This window comes from Eumetopias jubatus, unplaced genomic scaffold (assembly GCF_037043125.1).
Source record: "Eumetopias jubatus isolate StellerSeaLion01/CBP00866 unplaced genomic scaffold, mEumJub1_p1.0 scaffold_14, whole genome shotgun sequence".
NCBI classification, from domain to species: domain Eukaryota; kingdom Metazoa; phylum Chordata; class Mammalia; order Carnivora; family Otariidae; genus Eumetopias; species Eumetopias jubatus.
The window spans coordinates 55,327,143-55,346,472 of NW_028274820.1; the positions used below are offsets into that span (position 1 = coordinate 55,327,143).

At 40.3% G+C, this 19,330-nt stretch overlaps 1 protein-coding gene across 1 annotated transcript in view; it reads left to right on the forward strand.

Annotated features, from left to right (window-relative positions):
- The window catches only part of DNAH11 (dynein axonemal heavy chain 11), a 321,003-nt gene that overhangs the window by 128,838 nt on the left and 172,835 nt on the right, over positions 1–19,330 (forward strand). The window contains exons 33-39 of the mRNA XM_088018617.1: positions 3,335–3,491; positions 3,609–3,754; positions 6,374–6,490; positions 10,984–11,122; positions 14,894–14,986; positions 16,255–16,449; positions 17,561–17,638. Coding sequence (XP_087874743.1) covers positions 3,335–3,491; positions 3,609–3,754; positions 6,374–6,490; positions 10,984–11,122; positions 14,894–14,986; positions 16,255–16,449; positions 17,561–17,638 — 925 coding nt within the window. The remainder of the gene's footprint in view (positions 1–3,334; positions 3,492–3,608; positions 3,755–6,373; positions 6,491–10,983; positions 11,123–14,893; positions 14,987–16,254; positions 16,450–17,560; positions 17,639–19,330) is intronic.

Here is a 19,330-nt window from a genome sequence, read left to right on the forward strand (position 1 = left end):
AGCCACGCGTCCAGCCAAAACTTGGAACTATGAGAAAAGATGCTGAGGGGATAGTCTGCACTATAAAAAACGCTGTAATTCCTAGTTCAGGGGTCTTTCCATTCCAGATGCATTGTAAGGAGCAATTAAACATGTGCCAGCCATAAAATACAGAAACGATGTACATTTTCCTAAGGAACTGCTTCTGTTTGCATTGCACTCTGAATTTCTTAAGGCATTTGCCTTGGGCATTCTTAATATAGACCTACAATAAACCTCATATTCAGGAGAAATCTGAGGCATGCTGATGTCAAAAGACTTATTTAAAATTAACATCATCTGATGATTGGCAAAGTAGACCCTGGTCCCTGGTCTTCAGACCTGATGCGAATGTCTTTTTATTAGATCCACTGTCTGTACTAAGACAAAATTAATTTATGGAAACCTCATAGTAGATCCTTGACGTTTGTTAGTTTTTTTTCTTTTACAAGTATCAAATTCTTCGGGTGCCTGGGTGGCTCAGTTGTTAAGCGTCTGCCTTCAGCTCAGGTCATGATCCCAGGGTCCTGGGATCGAGCCCCGCATCGGGCTCTCTGCTCCGCGGGAAGCCTGCTTCTCCCTCTCCCACTCCCCCTGCTTGTGTTCCCTCTCTCGCTGTCTCTCTCTCTCTGTCAAATAAATAAATAAATAAATCTTTAAAAAAAATATCAAATTCTTTGTTTTTTAAATTTTTTTTATTATGTTATGTCACCATACATTACATCATTAGTTTTTGATGTAATGTTCCATGATTCATTGTTTGCGTGTAACACCCAGTGCTCCATTCAGTAGTGCCCTCTTTAATACCCATCACCAGGCTAACCCATCCCCTCACCCCCTCCCCTCTAGAACCCTCAATTTGTTTCTCAGAGTCCATAGTCTCTCATGGTTGGTCTCCCCCTCCAATTTCCCCCTTCATTTTTCCCTTCCAGCTATCTTCTTTTTTTTAACATGTAATGTTAAAAATGTTTTTTAACATGTAATGTGTTACTTGTTTCAGAGGTACAGGTCTGTGATTCAACAGTCCCACACATCTCACAGCGCTCACCATAGCACATACCCTCCCCAATGTCTATCGCCCAGCCACCCCTTCCCTCCCATCCCCCACCATTCCAGCAACCCTCAGTTTGTTTCCTGAGATTAAGAATTCCTCATATTAGTAAGATCATATGATACATGTGTTTCTCTGATTGACTTATTTCGCTCAGCATAATACCCTCCAGTTCCATCCACGTCGTTGTTGCAAATGGCAAGATTTCATTCCTTTTGATGGCTGCATAATATTCCAGTGTGTGTGTGTATCATCGTTTTTATCCCTTCATCTGTCGATGGACATCTCGGCTCTTTCCATAGTTGGCTATTGTGGACATTGCTGCTATAAACATTGGGGTGCACGTACCCCTTTGGATCCCTACTTTTGTATCTTTGGAGTAAATACCCAATAGGGCAATTGCTGGGTCGTATGGTAACTCTATTTTCAACTTTTTTAGGAACCTCCCTACTCTTTTCCAGCGTGGCTGCCCCAGCTTGCATTCCCACCAACAGTGTAGGAAGGTTCCCCTTTCTCCGCATCCCCGCCAATATCTGTCATTTCCTGACTTGTTAATTTTAACCATTCTGACTGGTGTGAGGTGATATCTCATTATGGTTTTGATTTGTATTTCTCTGATGCCAAGCGATGTTGAGTACTTTTTCACGTGTCTGTCGGCCATTTGGATGTCTTCTTCGGAAAAATGTCTGTTCATGTCTTCTGCCCATTTCTTGATTCGATCATTTGTTCTTTGGGTGTTGAGTTTGATGAGTTCTTTATGGATTTTGGGTACTAGCCCTTTATCTGATATGTCATTTGCAAATATCTTCTCCCATTCTCTCGGTTGTCTTTTGGTTTTGTTGACTGGTTCCTTTGCTGTGCAAAAGCTTTTTATCTTGATGAAGTCCCAGTAGTTCATTTTTGCCCTTGCTTCCCTTGCCTTTGGCGATGTGTCTAGGAAGAAGTTGCTGTGCCTTAGGTCAAAGAGGTTGCTGCCTATGTTCTCCTTTAGGATTTTGATGGAGTCCTGTCTCACATTTAGGTCTTTCCTCCATTTTGAGTCTATTTTTGTGTGTGTTGTAAGGAAATAGTCCAGTTTCATTCTTCTACATCATTAGGTTTTGATGTAGTGTTCCATGGTTCATTGTTTGCATATAACACCCAGTGCTCCATGCAATACGTGCCCTCCTTAATACCCATCACCGGGCTAACCCATCTCCCCACCCCTCTCCCCTCTAAAACCCTCAGTTTGTTTCTCAGAGTCCATAGTCTCTCATGGTTCATCCCCCCCTCCAATTTCCCCCCTTCTTTTTTCCCTTCCTACTCTTTTTTTTTTAATTAACATATAATATTTGTTTCAGGGCTACAGGTCTGTGATTCATCAGTCTTACACAATAACCAGCACTCACCATAGCACATACCCTCCCCGATGTCTATCACCCAGCCATCCCATCCCTCCCACCCCCCCTCCACTCCAGCAACCCTGTTTGTTTCCTGAGATTAAGAGCCTCTTATAGTTTGTCTCCCTCTCTGGTTTCGTTTTGTTTCATTTTTCCCTCCCTTCCCTTATGATCCTCTGCCTTGTTTCTCAAATTCCTCATATCTGTGAGATCATATGATATACAAGTATCAAATTCTGTCTTTGCATAATTCTCCTCAGTCTGAGAACCTCTGAATCTTTCCTGCAAAAATAGGTATTTTCAAAATCTAAATTCATGTGGCAACACATTCAAAATGAGTTCCTGACATATATTTTAATGTAGCAAATTGTCATTTGTGTATTTGCTTTATGCATTGAAATATGTATATATTTGCATACTCTGCATGTGTATTTACATATCTCTTAATGTATTCATTAAATAGCAGTTTAATGAAGTTGATGTTTAATTCATTCACCATCCAAGATTTCTCTTCTGTTTTTCTTTTATAAACAATAGTTTGGAATGTCATCTGCCATATTAATAATATCTCTGCCTAGACACATCAGAAATTCAGTAGCATTGGGAATCAAGTGTTACTTGTATTGATGCATAGTTCTTAGGAAATGAGACAAAGCAGTACATGCTTTATATTTTTAAATAGCCAACCTAAAATTAAATTTGATATAAAATATTCTGACTCTTGTTATTGCCGTGAACAAATTGTGGGTATATCAATCAGTATTGTGTGTTAGTAACACATTCTAGAGCCTGATTATCTTAAACTAAAGAAAAAGTTAGATTGCCTGTAGTGTTCTCTAAAAATCTCATATCAGACTGTAATATTTGTGCTGTCAATGGTTTAAAGGTGTTACATCACTTTAACTCAATCACTTCATTTAACCATGAGTGGAGCTCCAGCTGGCCCAGCCGGTACAGGGAAAACAGAAACCACAAAAGATCTTGGACGTGCCCTTGGCATGATGGTTTATGTATTCAACTGCTCAGAGCAAATGGACTACAAAGTGAGTGAGTTAGAAAATGTTACCTTCTAACAATATTATCCCCGATTTGGAATGATTGAAACTAAGAGCTCAAAACCCTCTTCTGTGAAATTGTTAATGCCTTGCTCTATGATTTAGTCCATAGGAAATATCTATAAGGGATTGGTGCAGACAGGGACTTGGGGCTGCTTTGATGAATTCAATCGAATTTCTGTGGAAGTCCTCTCCGTGGTGGCCGTGCAGGTGAAACTGATACACAATGCCATCAGAAACAGGAGAGAGAGGTGAGTAGCGCATGGCTTCTTTCTGTTGTTGCCAATAGAAAGAGGAACACGAGGTCAGGCAGTCATCCTCACCCTGCCCTTTTATTGATGCCTCTCGCTGTCTCAGGAAATGGATAAAAGAAGAGATACTGGTTTATTTTGAAGAATGAGTTTGAATAACCTCCCATTTTTTTATTAGTGTTTTTTAATTGTTGAATAAACAAGAGCATACTACATTAATACTGCAAAAATAAACACCCTTGACAGTGCTGAATCCAGCTACCAGTTCTCAGTCGTGATCTGACTTGACCTTCTGGTGACATTGGACACACCTGGTCCCTCCCTTCTGCAGGGCACACTTCTTCACGGAGGTTCCAGGACACCACCGTCCTCCTGGTTTTCTCCCACCCTCAGGGATGCTCCTGGGCTCATTTCTTCTCCTTTACAAATTTGGCAAACAGTGGCTACCATACGGATGACGATGATAACTAAATACAGAGCACTTGGACAAGTATCTGACACATAGCAAGCACTGTGTCAGGGTTTGTTGTTATTTTTTCTTGTTAGTATTTCCTGACCTTATTGATACTAGATGCCACAGGCCTCAGTCTTTGGGTCTCATTCCCTTCGTGATTTCACCCCACCATGTGGCTTTGAGAATCACCTGTTTGCTGCTGGCTGCCAGATGCCCAGACTTTGTTTCCCTGATACCTACATCTCCGAAGACTGTGCCTGTAGGGGCATCTCAAGACTCCACTTGATGTCGTGTGGGCCTGTTAGATTTAATAGATCCAAAATCAAAATCCTGGTCTCTCCAGCAACACCTGTTTGCTCATTGTTCCCTCACAGTGGGTTACACCCACGCACTCTACTAGTTCCTCAGTTACTTAAGAAACTTCCCAGTATCTCCAGAGCCTAAGAACTTCTCAACATGATGCCATACTCTAAAAGATAAAACATGACTGGCACTTGGGGTCTGATGGCTTAATTTGAGAAATAAGTATTATAGAGGCGTCTGGGTATCTCAGTTGGTTAAGCATCCGACTCTTGGTTTTGGCTCAGGTCATGATCTCACGGTCATGAGGTTGAGCCCTGCATCAGGCTCCGTGCTCGGTGGGGCGTCTGCTTGTCCCTCTCCCTCCCCCTCTCTTCCTTCCTGTGATGGCTCTATCTCTGTAAAAAAAAAATTTTTAATCTTAAAAAATACAAGTATTATAGTATTCAATTGTGTTTTTCCTTGTAACATTTTTGTATACAAGGCAATCACGTTTTTCTGGCCTACTCACTTACCCCCCTTCTTAGGGTATTTTGCTCAGCCAGCTGTCTTGTCCACAGGAACATTGCAGTCTCCCAGTGAGGGAAGGATTATCTAGCCCCTTGAAACTATGACTCTATTATAGTGGTTTCCCATTATTGTAGATAACATCTGGATTTTCCACCTCCTAGAAAACCTCTCAGTTCTTCTGCATGGCTCTGGGATATCAGTTGTCTGTGACCACATGTCTGCTGCCTTACCTGCCCCTACTCTAAGGCCACGTTAGAGAAGGTAGATTCTTTCCTCTTTGACACCCCCCCCCAGCATATTTTTAGTTTTTAGTAAAAAACTTATCATTTGATGTAATCCAGGTGTTATTTGAGACCATCCTTTCTAATGGAGACTTATATAACTGATCCCTGCAAGGATTTCTGGACACTCCCAACCATGCTCATCGATAGTTTCCGTCTTTGTCCATGTCTGTGTATATGTGAATTGAACCTGTTCATCTCATGCTAGCCCATGGACAGATGGCTAGGATTCTTCATGATTTCATGCATTTTATTACGTGCTCTTTATATCTGAGGATTTAATCGGTGGGACCTTGCCTCAGTGATCTTCCTACAACTCTTCCACTGCTTCCCCTGTGCAGTCATAGCTAACACCTTTTGAGTATTTGCCATATTCTAGGCATTGTCCTTTTAGCCATTTATATGCATAATCTCTTTTAATCCTCCTATAATCCCATAATGTGGGTAATATTCTTATCCACCCCCCTTACCTTCTTATGAGCTGAGGGAATTGGCACATGTCTAAAGTGATAGAGCTGGTCTCTGAACACTCACCGTCTGGCCCCGGAGCTCGCTGTCCTAACCACCACGCTATTCTGTCTCTCCGTGGTAGTCGGCAGTTACGTGCTGAATAAAAGGGAGGACAGGTGGGAGGGAGTGAAGGGGGGAGGGTTAGCAAATAGGCGAAATCAAGACTGAACAAAGAAGCCACTGTCTCCTCTTAACGTGAGTATTTGCTATCTTTGCAGTATCTCATTCAAGGAATCGCAGCCCACAATAAAGGCAGAAATGACATCACCTTTCAATAACTGTTAAAGTAGTCAAGTCCTCATTTTTATATTCCAGCCTATATGGCTGTGCTAAAATAGAAAAGAGTACTTGCCATATTTGTAACTCTTGGCAGGGAAGGGAGTGCATTTTTTAATAAACATGCTTCAAAACCTCTTCAGAATATGCATGCATATGAGTTTTAAAGAAAATCACTGGGAATCAACAGCTCCCTAATAATTTGCATTTTGCAGTGGTTTGCATTTGTCAATGTGTATTCACATTCAGGGACCCCATTTAATTCCGTCAACATTCTTCTTGCGGTAGATTTGTATTTCTTGGGGAAGCCATCACACTGAAGCCATCAGTTGGAATATTTATTACTATGAACCCAGGATATGCTGGTCGAACCGAATTACCGGAAAATCTCAAAGCTCTTTTCAGGCAAGTGTTAAGCTTTGTGGTTTAGCATCTGGAACACTCATGCCACCTAACGTTGCTGGTTTGCACTGTTAAATGATTTGTTTTTCCTTGAGAATTCCTATGGAAAACCCTTATTATTTCTTTGGGATTCCCTGATAGGGAGAACTTTTATCATGATAAATTAACTCTTTTGAAATACAAAGCCAGAACTTAAAAATCATTACTTAAAAGTTACATGGTACGTTTGAACACTTATTACCAGCTCTTTTGTGATAATATTTTTATTATTATATTATATATAATATTATTAAAGTTTTTACCAGTTATGCAATATTTGGAAAATATAGAAAAGAATAAAGAAAAAGTGACAGTTTTACCACCAAGAAATGATGATTGTTGTATTTTTTTCTGGTCTCTTTTATAATTTAGATTTTATGGAGTTAAGATATGAAGTTAGGTATGATTTTTATTTATTTCTGATTTAATATTTTGACATAAGCAGTTGATTGTATTATTGGAAATTCCTTGGAAATGCTCTTCTATGTAGCTTCAAAATAGTCTCTCTCATGGATTATCCATAATTTTCTTAACCATTTCCTATTGTCTGACATGAAGGGTTTGTGTTTTTCTTTTCAGTTTTTCCTCAGGCTATAAACATCTCTTCGCATGAAGAGTTACCTATTTCAGATTATTGCCCAGAACAGATACCTACCTGTGGAACTACCTGGTGAAAGATTAAAATATCTCTTGATGACCTGTTTTCCAAAAGTATTTCACCAATATATATACTCATTAACAGTCTGTCAGAGAAGCTGTGCTGTATCTGAACCAGTTAGGTTTAACTCCTATTGTAAATCAACGTTGTTCGGCTGTAATTTCCTATAAGAAAATGCATGTATCTAGGGGTACAAACTATGAAAACATCACCACAATCTAGATACAGAATATTTCTGACGCAACTGGAAGTTGTCTTGTGCCTCTTTGAAGTGAATCCCCCACATACCCCAGGATCTGCCTTCTGGGCGCTGAGATTAAACTTGCCTTTCTCAGAGTTCATGTCAAGTGAAACCATACAGTGTGTACTTGTTTGTGTAGCCTCTTTCCTTGAACATTAAGTTGTGGGGATTCCTCCAAGTTGAGTATCGCAGTAGTTCCTTTCTGCAGCTGGTTAGTATTCTGTTGTGGAGACATACTACAATTGGTGTATCCATTCACCAGTTGATGGACATTTGGGTTGTTTCCAGTTGGGGGCTCTTAGGAATAAAGCTGCCTTGAACATTCATCTGTGATCTTTGTGTGAACATACCTTTTCTTGTGGTTAAATATTTATGAATGACAGTCTCATGGCAAATGTGTGTTTGACGTCATCAGAATCGGCCCATCTGGTTTCTAAGGTGGTTGGGCTGTGTTACAGTTTCACCATCAGCGTGTAAGAAGTCCACGTGCTCTGCGTTCTTATCAAAACTTAGCATATTTAGTGTTGTTAGTTTTAGCCCATCTCGTAGATATATAGTGGTATGTCATTGTGGGTTTAGTTTGCTGCATTTCCATGATGGCTAATGAGGTTGAACATTTTCTCACGTAGCGTGCTGGCCATTCCCACACTTTACTTCTGTGAAGTGCTGTACTGTGTGTGTTTCCTTTGTTAAATTCATATATTTATGATTTTTTTTAAATTTTTTAATTTTTCTTAATGGTGTCCATCAAAGGTAAAATCTTTAAATTTGATGAAATGCTGATTATCAATTTGCTTTTTAAAATAGGCTAGTAAAGAATGTTTGACTAGTCCCACATTGCAAAAGTTTTCGAGTATGTTTTCTTCCAGAAGTTTTGTTTTATAATTTTCCTGTGGTTTTCTCCTTCTTTGTGTTAATGTGCTGGATGATATCGATTGATTTTTCAAATGCTAAACAATTCTTCAATGTTGCATTCCTGGGATAAACTCCACTTGGTCAGGAGTTACTAGTTTTATATTTGTTGCTGGGTTCAATGTGCTACTACTTTGTTAAGGACTTTTAAATCTATGCCAGGGGGGATACTGGTCTGTAGTGTCCTTTCTTGTAATATCTTTATCTGGTTTTGGCATTAGGGTCATGCTGACCTTGTATAATGAATTGGCAGTTTTCTTGTCTGTTTTCTTCCGAGTTTGTGTGGGATTGGTATTATTTACCCCTTAAATATATGATAGAATTAATCAATGAAGCCATCTGGGCCTAGATTTTTCTTTGTGGCAGTTTTTTCATTGCTAAACTCAATTTCTTTTATAGATACAGAGTCATTCAGATTTTTTCTCCTTCTCGAATTAGTTTTGATAATTTGCATCTTTTAAGAAATCTCTCCACATTATCTAGATTATTGAATGCATTGACATTAATTTGTTCGTGATATTCCCTTATTATCAGTAATGAGGTCCTGCAGTCCGTGTATGTCCTGGGTCATTTGTGTCTTCTCTCCTTTTCTTGCTTTGTTGAGCTAGAGGCTTATCCGTTACATTTTTAACCAGGTCTCTGGTGTTCACAGTCTGTATTGTTATTCACTGTCTGCCTTCAAAAGGATACACTACTTAACATATAATGTAAGAACCTCTGGTTTTTAACATGATTTCTCTTGACTCTTTTAAGGTTAAAATTTTCTTGTCCATCCATCTGTTAAACCATGTTTTATTTGTATTTTCTTCTCATTTTTATACTTTTTAAATGTACTTTATTTTTTGAGAACTTGTTTTGGCAGATAACAGGAGTATTTAAACTGAATTCTTTTCCCAGTCAACTACTCTAACGCCATTTACCAAATGTTTTCCTTTCCTCCTAGACCAGCTTTGTCTAGCATAGCAGCTCTATAATGTCTGTTTTTCTTGAAAAATAATTTTAGAGAATAATATCCTAACATTGTCAGGATTATAGAATACTTTCATTTGAAATTTGAACCCTTATGAGGTATTTTTACATTTGCGTCCCAGTTCATCTCCTACCTGTTTTCACTTAGGTCTTAAAATTTGAAATTATTTGGTAACGTTTCCATAAATTTGGTTTAATTAAGGACAGCATCATTGCTGTTGGGGTGCTAGTACTTGCATCGGCAAAGTTTGAAGGACAATTTGGATGATGCAGGTAGCATTCATGAGTGGAGGCAGCAGTATGCCTGAGCCTTAAGAGCATCATGATTCTACCCCTGACCTGCCATGGGTCCTGGGGCGTGTGCTCACCTTGCTCAGAACCTTGGCCTGCATCTCTGCAAAATACAGGTGAGAAGAGTAGCCACTTCCTGGAGTTGTGAGAATTAAGGGAGAGAGTGCATGAAAAGCTTTTAACACCCTGTACAGCGTCAAGAAAGTACTCAGTAGACACAAGTTCTCAATATTAATGTATAGACCAAGCAAGTCAGTTCGCTACCTTTTCTGTCCCCTATTTCCTGTTGGTCTTTACTGCTTCTATTGTATGATAGAATACAGAATGTGGGGAAAATGTGGGCTTAGTTTAAATAGGAGGAGTACTTATGGCACAGATCCAAAGAAATTTAGGCATGTTCACTGTGAAAATTAGATATGCATGAAGTGGACTGTAATTATATTTACAAGAGCAGGTGGATAAATATTACCGGACTGTGTGCTTTATGAAGTCTAAAATCACAGGCTTACTTACTTGGTTCCTTCTTTGCAGTTCAGTTGAGTGAAACTTTTTCAGATGTTGCTTTAAATGGCAATGGTCTTTGGGGAAGACTTTCTGGAGCTACCCCTCCAAAAAGGGGATTTGAATGTTATGTTTTGGCAAAATCTTAAAAGTCTAACCAAACTGGCTTGAGGCAGTGGTATTCCAGAACTGGCCTGTACCACCTTGAAAGAGCCAATGGTTAAATTTTCATGAAATTTTTGAGTTTGTTGTTAAGCACAGCCACCGATAGAAACTAAATTATATGGACATATGGTTATATTTAAAACAAAGGCGATGAGTACTCAAAACACATCACTGCCTAATTGAATTTCTCTATCTCGTTAATAGTGATGCTCTTAGGTCCTTTCTGTTTTGTCGGTTTGGTGATGTGCTACTGGGCATCTCTTTCCCCGCCCATGCTAAGTGATGAGTTGATAGATGGAAGTTAGCCATGGTGGAGGTGTTTATTCCATGGAAACCAGCAGATGCTCTATTTTGGAGAGCTGGTCATTAAACATTGACCATCCTAGCTCTGGCCATGGGTAAAGGTGGCCTCTAGCCCCAAATATCACTCCTCTTTCTGCAGTGACAACTTGTAGGAGTTTACTGGATATACTACAGATTTCCCTTAAACTCCTACACCCGTGCTTCTGCCTTTTTCACACATTCCATAGTTTTCTACATATCTAGAAACAAACGGGACATTTTTTAGTTGAAGTGAAGGGTCTTGTTAACCGTGACGAACAAAGGTAATTGTGAGCTGCTTGGGAATGGTGAGAATGTGGATATAAATTAATCACTTGATTTCGGCAATGTGTACTTAGTACCTTATAATATAATAAAGCTAAATTTCTTACTTTTTAGGCCCTGTGCCATGGTGGCCCCTGACATTGAGCTAATCTGTGAAATCATGTTAGTAGCTGAAGGGTTTGCAGATGCTCGCTCATTAGCCCGCAAGTTCCTTACATTGTACACGCTCTGCAGGGGGCTTCTCTCCAAGCAGGTGAGGGGCTTTTTGTTCCTTTGGCTTGGTTTTTATATCCCATTAAAACTGCTTTGGAAATATAGATGCTGGGTAATTTATCACTCACATGACGGTTAGACATCTTGGAGTCATTTTTTAAAAATTTTCTAGAAAATTTTGAAAATATTTTACAGTTTTAAATTTTTTTTCTAAAATGAAACTTGAGACATTTTAAGTTGACCTTTTTTAAAAGATTTTATTTATTTGAGAGAGTATAAGTGGGTGGGGGGCAGAGGAGGGGCAGAGAGAAGCAGACTCCCTACTGAGCAGGGAGCCAGAGCCCGACCCACTAGCCGGCTGATTCCCAGGACCCCAGTATCATGACCTGAGCTGCAGGCAGATGCTTACCAGACAGCCACCCAGGTGCCCCTTAAGTTGACTATTTTTTTTTGGTACTTCATATAATTTTTTATCAATGGGCTCTGTGATTTTCTTTAACCTTTAGCAATGCTATAATTATACATGGAATTTTATGATGTCTCCCTTTCTTGGTGAGAACATTATTTTCTAGTAAGAGATGGCAGGAGTGTTCCTAAGAATCAAAAGAAGTGAAAGCTGATGCTCTGAAGAACCCCTCAAGAAATTTTAAATTAAAATTTCTCTCACTTTGGTGGTAATGTTTTATTTGAAGGTGGGGTTGGCTTTTTTGTTTTTTGTTTTTACTTTTGCTCTACAAGTCCCTAGTCTCTGAAGTGGGTCAAACATACTCTTTACTCTCCTCACGACCTTGATTTTTTTTTTTGTTTTTTAAGTATAGTTGAAAATGATACTACATTCGTTTTAAGTCCACAGCAGAGTGACTCGGTATCTCTGTCCCTTTGGTCACGCTCACCACAGGTGTAGCTCCCATCTGTCACCCTACGAGACTATTCCAGTACCAATGACTCTGTTCCCTGTGCTGTGCCTTTTATTCCTGTCCAGTCACTAGCTGCTTGCTGTTTCACCCGAGTTGCTGATGTGCTACAAAAATACCATAGGTATCAGCCTCACAATTTTTAAATTCAGCTTTGTGGTCACCTTTGACTTTGGTCTTTTGATGACCTTTCATTAATTCCTGGTGACATTATTTTGCAGCTTTTCCAGCATGAAAGTATTAAAATGCCACCGTCAGAACCACATAGTTACTTGTACTGACAGATGTACTCATTGTAAATTACCTGTTGTTGAGGTGGAACTGGGATCTGAGAGAGAAATTCATGTTGTCATTTTAATAACTGTAAATCTACATGCTGGGGGGAAATCATAGCAAATTTAATGATACGGAAAAAATGTTGATGACAGTGTTACATGCAGAAAACAGCATACCAAACTAGATGTGATGTACAACTTGCATGTATTTTTTTATTTTAGACTCTGTGCATTTTATATATTTAAGTATGTACGTATGTGCCTGGAAGATACATTGTGATTATTAATCAGTGTCTCTGGGTAGTAAGACTGAGTATTTTTTATTTTTCTCCCTGTTTGTAATACCCTTTTTATTTTTGCAAGGAGTTCATTTTAATTTTATAATGGTCAGAAGTCAGAAGAAAAGAATGTCATTTGAACCCAGGCAACACAGAGTTGCAACCACATCCATTCCCAGTGGTCATATTTAAACATTTAGTGAGCATTTCCTATATCCAGGTATTATGTTTGTTGCCGGTGATGATGAAGAAGGTAAACAAGAGCAAATGAAGCAAGTGCACTCAGATTTCTGAGTTCAGAGAATTTAGGAGATTCAGTTTACGTGAAATAAAAATGAGAAGAAAATGAAGGATGAGACGATGATCATGGTTTTAAGAGGGAGGTGTTGGGAGCAAAGTTAGAACAGTCAAGGGAAGTGCTCTCCAACTAGACGAGTGTCATGGATGAGATGAGGGGAGGCAGGGAGACCAGGACAGGAGGGCTGAGTTAGGAACAGTCACTGATACGTTTCCAAGCTGTAGGAATAGATTTAAGAAGAACCAGTGGACATTTTTAAAAAAACAAATAAATAAATTTACTTATTTGTTTATTTACTTATGAACGCACGTGTTGAGGGGGAAGGGACCAGAGGGAGAGGGGGACCGAGAATCTCAAGGAGACTCCCAGCTGAGCATGGGGCCCGATGTGGGGGGCGCTCTCACGACCCTGAGATCATGACCTGAGCTGAAATCAAGAGTCGGATGCCTAAACCACGGAGCCACCCAGGTGCCCCACCAGTGGACATTTTTTTAAATTTAATTTAATTTTTATTTAAATTCACTTGGCCAACATACAGTACATCATTAGTTTCCGAAGTAGAGTTCAGTAATTCATCAGTTGTGTGCAACACCCAGTGCCCATCACATCCCGTGCCCTCCTTCATGCCCATCCCCCAGTTACCCCGTCCTCCCACCCTCCTCCCCTCCAGCAGCCCTCAGTTTGTTTCCTGTAGTTAAACCAGTGAACATTTTTGACTAACGGAGTGACATAATGAAAATGGTGAAGGTTACTGTAGTACTCCATGCCTTGACATGTTTAGGAGGGTCACCAACTTCTCTTAAACCTGTGTCCAGAATTTCTCCTACTACCTCCTCTCCTTTAATGTTCTCACTGCACTGACTAAGCCCTCTTCCCAATCTCTCTGGCTTTCACACTCCAGTCCTTCACCCTTTCCACTTCTCCACAAGCCCTAGTCTACTTCTGCATCAGTGGCTCTCCATGAGCCAGCATAAAAACTACTTCTTCTGTTGAGACTCCGGACACACCTGTGTGTGTCATATGCACAGCTGTGAAACAATTTTCACCCGACACTTCTTACCCTTCCTGTTTGCAGTGCATTCTGGTATGTTTCATTCTATTCTGTTCTCTTTTATTGTCAGCAGAAATGATGGTCAAGACCTACTAAAATTGAATTTACTAGTGCACTAATGGATTGAAGGACATATTTATACATGGATGTATTGTTTCACTGCCCACAAAGCATTAACTCATTTTATTCCTACGACAGCCCTGTAGAGTGGTTAGATTCTTTTATGTGCCTTTTTATAGATGACGCTACTTGGAGAGGGTGGTGATTTTCCCAGAGGCATAGTTGGGAGAAGGGTTGTCACTCTGTGGGTTGTAGATGAAAGGCAAAAGACAGTAGGCCTGTTGTATGTGATCAGTCCGTTAATTCATTGTCCCTTTACTGAGCACCTGCCCTGGGCAGTGCCCCGTGCTGAGACAAAAGGGAACAGATCTGGGCTCTGTCCTCCAGGAGCCCGGAGCCCGTGAAAGGCATCTTCCATTGGAATTATGTAAAAGTCTCAAAGCAGAGTGGTACTATTTTATCACTGAATTTTAATACTAGAGCTTGGACTGTATTCAACACCAACATCGGTGCTGAAGCGCCCAAGTGATGAAGACGTAGAGTCCTTAGGACGAATAGAGATCTGGGGCTGGGAGGGACGGACTCACGGGGCCGTGTTTGGAGGTGAAAACGTGCAGGTCGTTCAACTCCTGAGTTATCAGGTTTCTGGGGGAGAAGAGCCGGGGAGATGACTGGAGCCTCGGGCACACACTGCAGCTCAGTGCTTTGGGCAGAGGTCTGCTGACAGAGGCAAAGAGCCATGGGAAGAGGCAGGAGGAGACTGAAGGGACATGGTTTTCATAGTTGGAAAGAGAAGAGGAAAACACTACTTCACATCCTTAGAGCATGGATTTGTCTGAACTCTTTCCTTAGAGCTTTTGGCTTCTACCTCTGGAATGAGAAACTTACTCCCTCATAAAATGTTTGAGAAAATATAACTATGTTTTGATTTTTAGGATCATTATGACTGGGGACTTCGCGCTATTAAATCTGTCTTGGTTGTAGCTGGCTCCCTGAAACGAGAAGATAAAAATAGACCCGAAGATCAGGTACCGCAGTACTAACTTGGTTTTGTGGCATGGGTAGCTCAACAGCTTCACAGAAATGAGAGTATATACCCGGATGGTGGGCCTTGCGTAGTGCAACTTTGAACAAATAGAATCTCTGTTTCACGTAGAATATCCTGAAGACTGGCATTTCTTATGTTATAAAAGATAACTATTCTTGAGTATGAGGATATAAATACAGGAAAGAAAAGGGGATTTTCTAGGTGCTTTTGAAATATCAGCTACAAAAAATACCTTGGCGGTCATAATCAAATAATTCAGCAATCACTGGTTGATTTCCTCTGAGGAACATTTAGAGAATCTGATTAATTGATTTGGGAAATTAATCCTGAAAAGTCAGTGAACACATGATCTCACGGAGCAAAGTGTGTTCCTCTCATGGGCTGTACGATGAGCGTGAGGAATGGAACAGGAAGAATGGTCGCCTGACACCAGTGAAATGCTCAGGTGGCTAGTCACAGCTGCTGGGGCAATGTTCTGTCCCTGCTGGGGAGAAACAGTAACAGCCTTCTCTAATTTTTTTTTGGAAGCGTTTTTCCTTTATTAAAGAGTGAGAATAGTGGATATGCAACACTGTATATATTCTGTACGGCTTGAGAAGCTAAAAAACTCTATTCCTATGAGTTTCTTTTCACGTTAAAGGATACTTACATAATTTTCTACTTCCGTAATACTTCCTTCTCTTCCTCTCAGTCATAATTAACCACTGGGTAGGGATTTTCTTGCATTTCTTTGCTGTGTTATTATTGTTGTTGGATTGCTTATCTTCTTTCTGGAAAAGTCATGCTGATGTTCAAGTTACTGCTTTTAAAATCTAAAGCCCTCTTTAGTTTTCAGCCAATACAGAACAAATACCCAAACTAAAAATGGTTCAGTTTATCATTCTGAGATTCTCAGAGATTCTCTTTGAACAAAATGATCCGATGGGCCTGGTTAATTTATATCCTGGAGTCTGAGGATCAAGGAGGGAAGGGCCTCAGACTCTCTGTCAAGATCAAAACAGAGAGTTGCTGGAACAGAACCTCCTTCCTGACTTGAGTTTGAGGTTTGTGATATCAGCAGAGCCTTCTCGTGTTCTGATATGTGAACCTGGAAGCATTTACCCTTTCTATAGATACAGTGCCATCCTCATGGAGGACCAGTATCAATATCCCATGCTTTAGATTTAAGGTTTAAAAATAACATCTTCAGTTGTCAAGCTGTTCGTTACACCCTGTATCGGCTTCTTCAATAAAGTGTTTTCTTTCTAGGTACTCATGAGAGCACTGAGGGACTTCAATTTGCCTAAAATAGTGACCGATGACATTCCCGTGTTTCTGGGCCTGGTTGGTGACCTCTTTCCAGCCCTGGATGTACCCCGGAGGAGAGCGCCACACTTTGAACAGATGGTCAGGCAGTCCGCCCTGGAGCTCCACCTGCAGCCTGAGGAGAGCTTCCTTCTTAAAGTAAAAGGAGCATGTACTTTTCCATGGCAGCTCTTGGGATTTGCAGTGAGAATTACTCTATTTAAGTGATCTTTAACCAAAACATTAACTTACATATTCCACGGACCTTCATGCCATCTTAGTATGTTCTTTAAAGCGTTCTAACCCAACAGGCTTTACTACAGTAAACAGAAATAATTATTTTGTAGTTCGATGTGAGAAGGAACATACAAATAAGTCATGGTTTTAAGTGTAAGCGTACTTTTGTTCAGTTGATAAAATTTCTTCGTTGTTCTTGGTGACATGCATCAGAAATTAATTTTGCTCTCTTCTCTCCATCTTAGAGAAACTTGGAAGTAAATCCTTAGTACATGCTTTTAGTGGGGAAAGAAATGTCAACATGTGTGACATCTGACTTCTCACTTGTGCATATACATGCTCAATTTGGGTGTAGTGAATACACGGACGTTAAAATACACTTGGTATCTCTTGGGGCGCCTGGCTGGCTCAGTCGGTTAAGCGGCTGCCTTCGGCTCAGGTCATGATCCCAGGGTCCTGGGATCGAGCCCCATGTCCGGCTCCCTGCTCAGCAGAGAGCCTGCTTCTCCCTCTCCCTCTGCCTGCCACTCTGCCTACTTGTGCTATCTCTCTGTCAAATAAATAAATAAAATCTTTAAAAAAAAATACACTTAGTATCTCTTTTAGATATTGTCAAGGATGTAAGTCATTACTCAGGTGTGGATAATTAGCCTTGTACTGTTTTTGTTCAGCACTTCGTGAAGAGTCATTGGTTTTGTAATTAATTCCTGCCACGTACCAAGTACTAATGTACCTCACTCTGCCTGTGGCTGTGACTCACTGAGTAATGGTTTGTCTTCATTCTTACTCCCATGTCGTACTTGGGGAAATTGAGGAGAAACTGTAGTTTGCACTTGTCATCTATTTTAACTTTCCTGGAACATAATTTTGTCAGTGGGAGCTGGCTTGAGTTGTCAGCCAAGAATTAAGCAAAAAATGAGTAGGGATTTTTTTCAGGGGGTGGGGGGAGCCAGGTTCTTGTTTTTGTTTTTTTGCTTTGTTTTTAAATGACCAATTCATTAAAGGAACCAGTGACTGACTGTTTGGTTGGCAGGTTGTCCAGCTTGAGGAGCTGTTGGCAGTGCAGCACTCTGTCTTTGTGGTTGGAAATGCAGGCACGGGAAAGAGTAAGGTATGGTAAATTGCCTGTTCGTTTTCAGCCATGGGAGGAACACATTTTGATCGGGTGTATTTTCATTTCTGCTGAGGAGTTCGTTTTGTCAAAGTCCCCCATAATTTTGAGTTGGAATCCGAGTCTCTAATACTGCTTTTTGATCCATGGACACTATTTTTTTTTCATATTAGTGGCAGGGAGAATGTAGCGCATAGAACCTTGTGTTCAAATAGGAAAAGCAAGCTGAGAGAAGATTGGGCTTTCCATATTTATCAAAACTACTTTTTTTATCTCTCCCAAGTTATTTTAGATTCTCCTTCCCATATCACTAAGAAAAACCCAAATATTTTCCTTCAGTACTTTCTCAGAAACAGAGCGCTCTGTAGGGGCAAAAGGAAACTTGAAAAGCAAGGGAGACAGCAAAACCCATATTTTAGGGATACCTGTTATATGCTTTGCTGGGTGCATTATGTGTAATTTATTGTGCACAGCAATGATGTGCTCTGGGTATTATCCCTTTTTTTTTTTTACCTCCCTGCTTGATTTTGTTTGATCTCACTGACAATCCTGGCAACATACTTATTTTCTTGGTTGGCAGACGGTATATGCAGAACTGCATGCATTTTAATTCAGAGTGCTTGGGTATAAACATACTGAGTAGCCAAAGACTAAAAATCATCAGACTGGGCATAGAAGACTTTAGAGCATGGGTGTGTATAGAACTTGCCAGTATTTAGATCCGAACCCGAAGTGGGACAATTGCAAAGGGAGGCCTAGTATCGGAATTTTCTAGTGAAAAATGTAAGAATTGAAATATTGAAGTAGATAACTGATAGACCTGTAATTATTTTGTTAGAGTAAGTTTCAGATGTGGGCCATGGTTCAGGGAAGGATAAAATTAAATTCTATAATTTCCAGTAGATTAATGGTTTCTAAAAATACAAGCTTAATATTCCTAAAGCATTCAATTTCTTTCATCTAGTCTTCACTGATTCTGTTCTATCCAACCTTTACTTAAGCTGATAGAATTAGAACACTGGAGCTCATGGCCATGTTACTTAGCAACTTACTCTTCCAAAGTATTTAGCAATTGTTTGTCAGTCCTTTGAACGCCTATGAGTCGATTAGGAAATGATAAATATCTAAAATAAAAGTCATGGCTTTTCAGAGAAAGCCAAAAGGATAGTTGGGACAGATATTTGGCGTAGGGTGTCAGTTAATTAAACAGACATAGATAAAGCATCTATCCGGTAAATTCTTATCCTCAAGGCTGCTTTTGCTCAATTATCTAGATGAGAGTTTCTCGGCTGCATTCACGGTTGCCATGCTGGGTCTGATTACTCTTTGTCGTGGAGGCTGTCCCGTGCATTCATTGTAGGCTATTGAGCAGCATCCGTGGCCTCTGTTCAGTAGCGTGCCCTCTTCTTCAAGTGCAGAGCATCTCCTGCTAAGAACTGTTGCTCTAGGTCACTGGGTGTTAGAACACGTCCAAACTAGCATCACACGTGTCACCTGGGACGTTATTAGCAATGCCGATCCTCAGTCCCACCCTAGACCTGCCTTAGAAACTCTGGGATTAGGCCCCGCCATCTGTGTCTTAACACCCTCTAAGCAGTTCTGATGCGCCTACCTACAGGTAGTGTTCATAACTTGAACTGTTCATAACTTGAACAGGAACACTTGTTGACTTATTTGCACACAGGGTTTAAA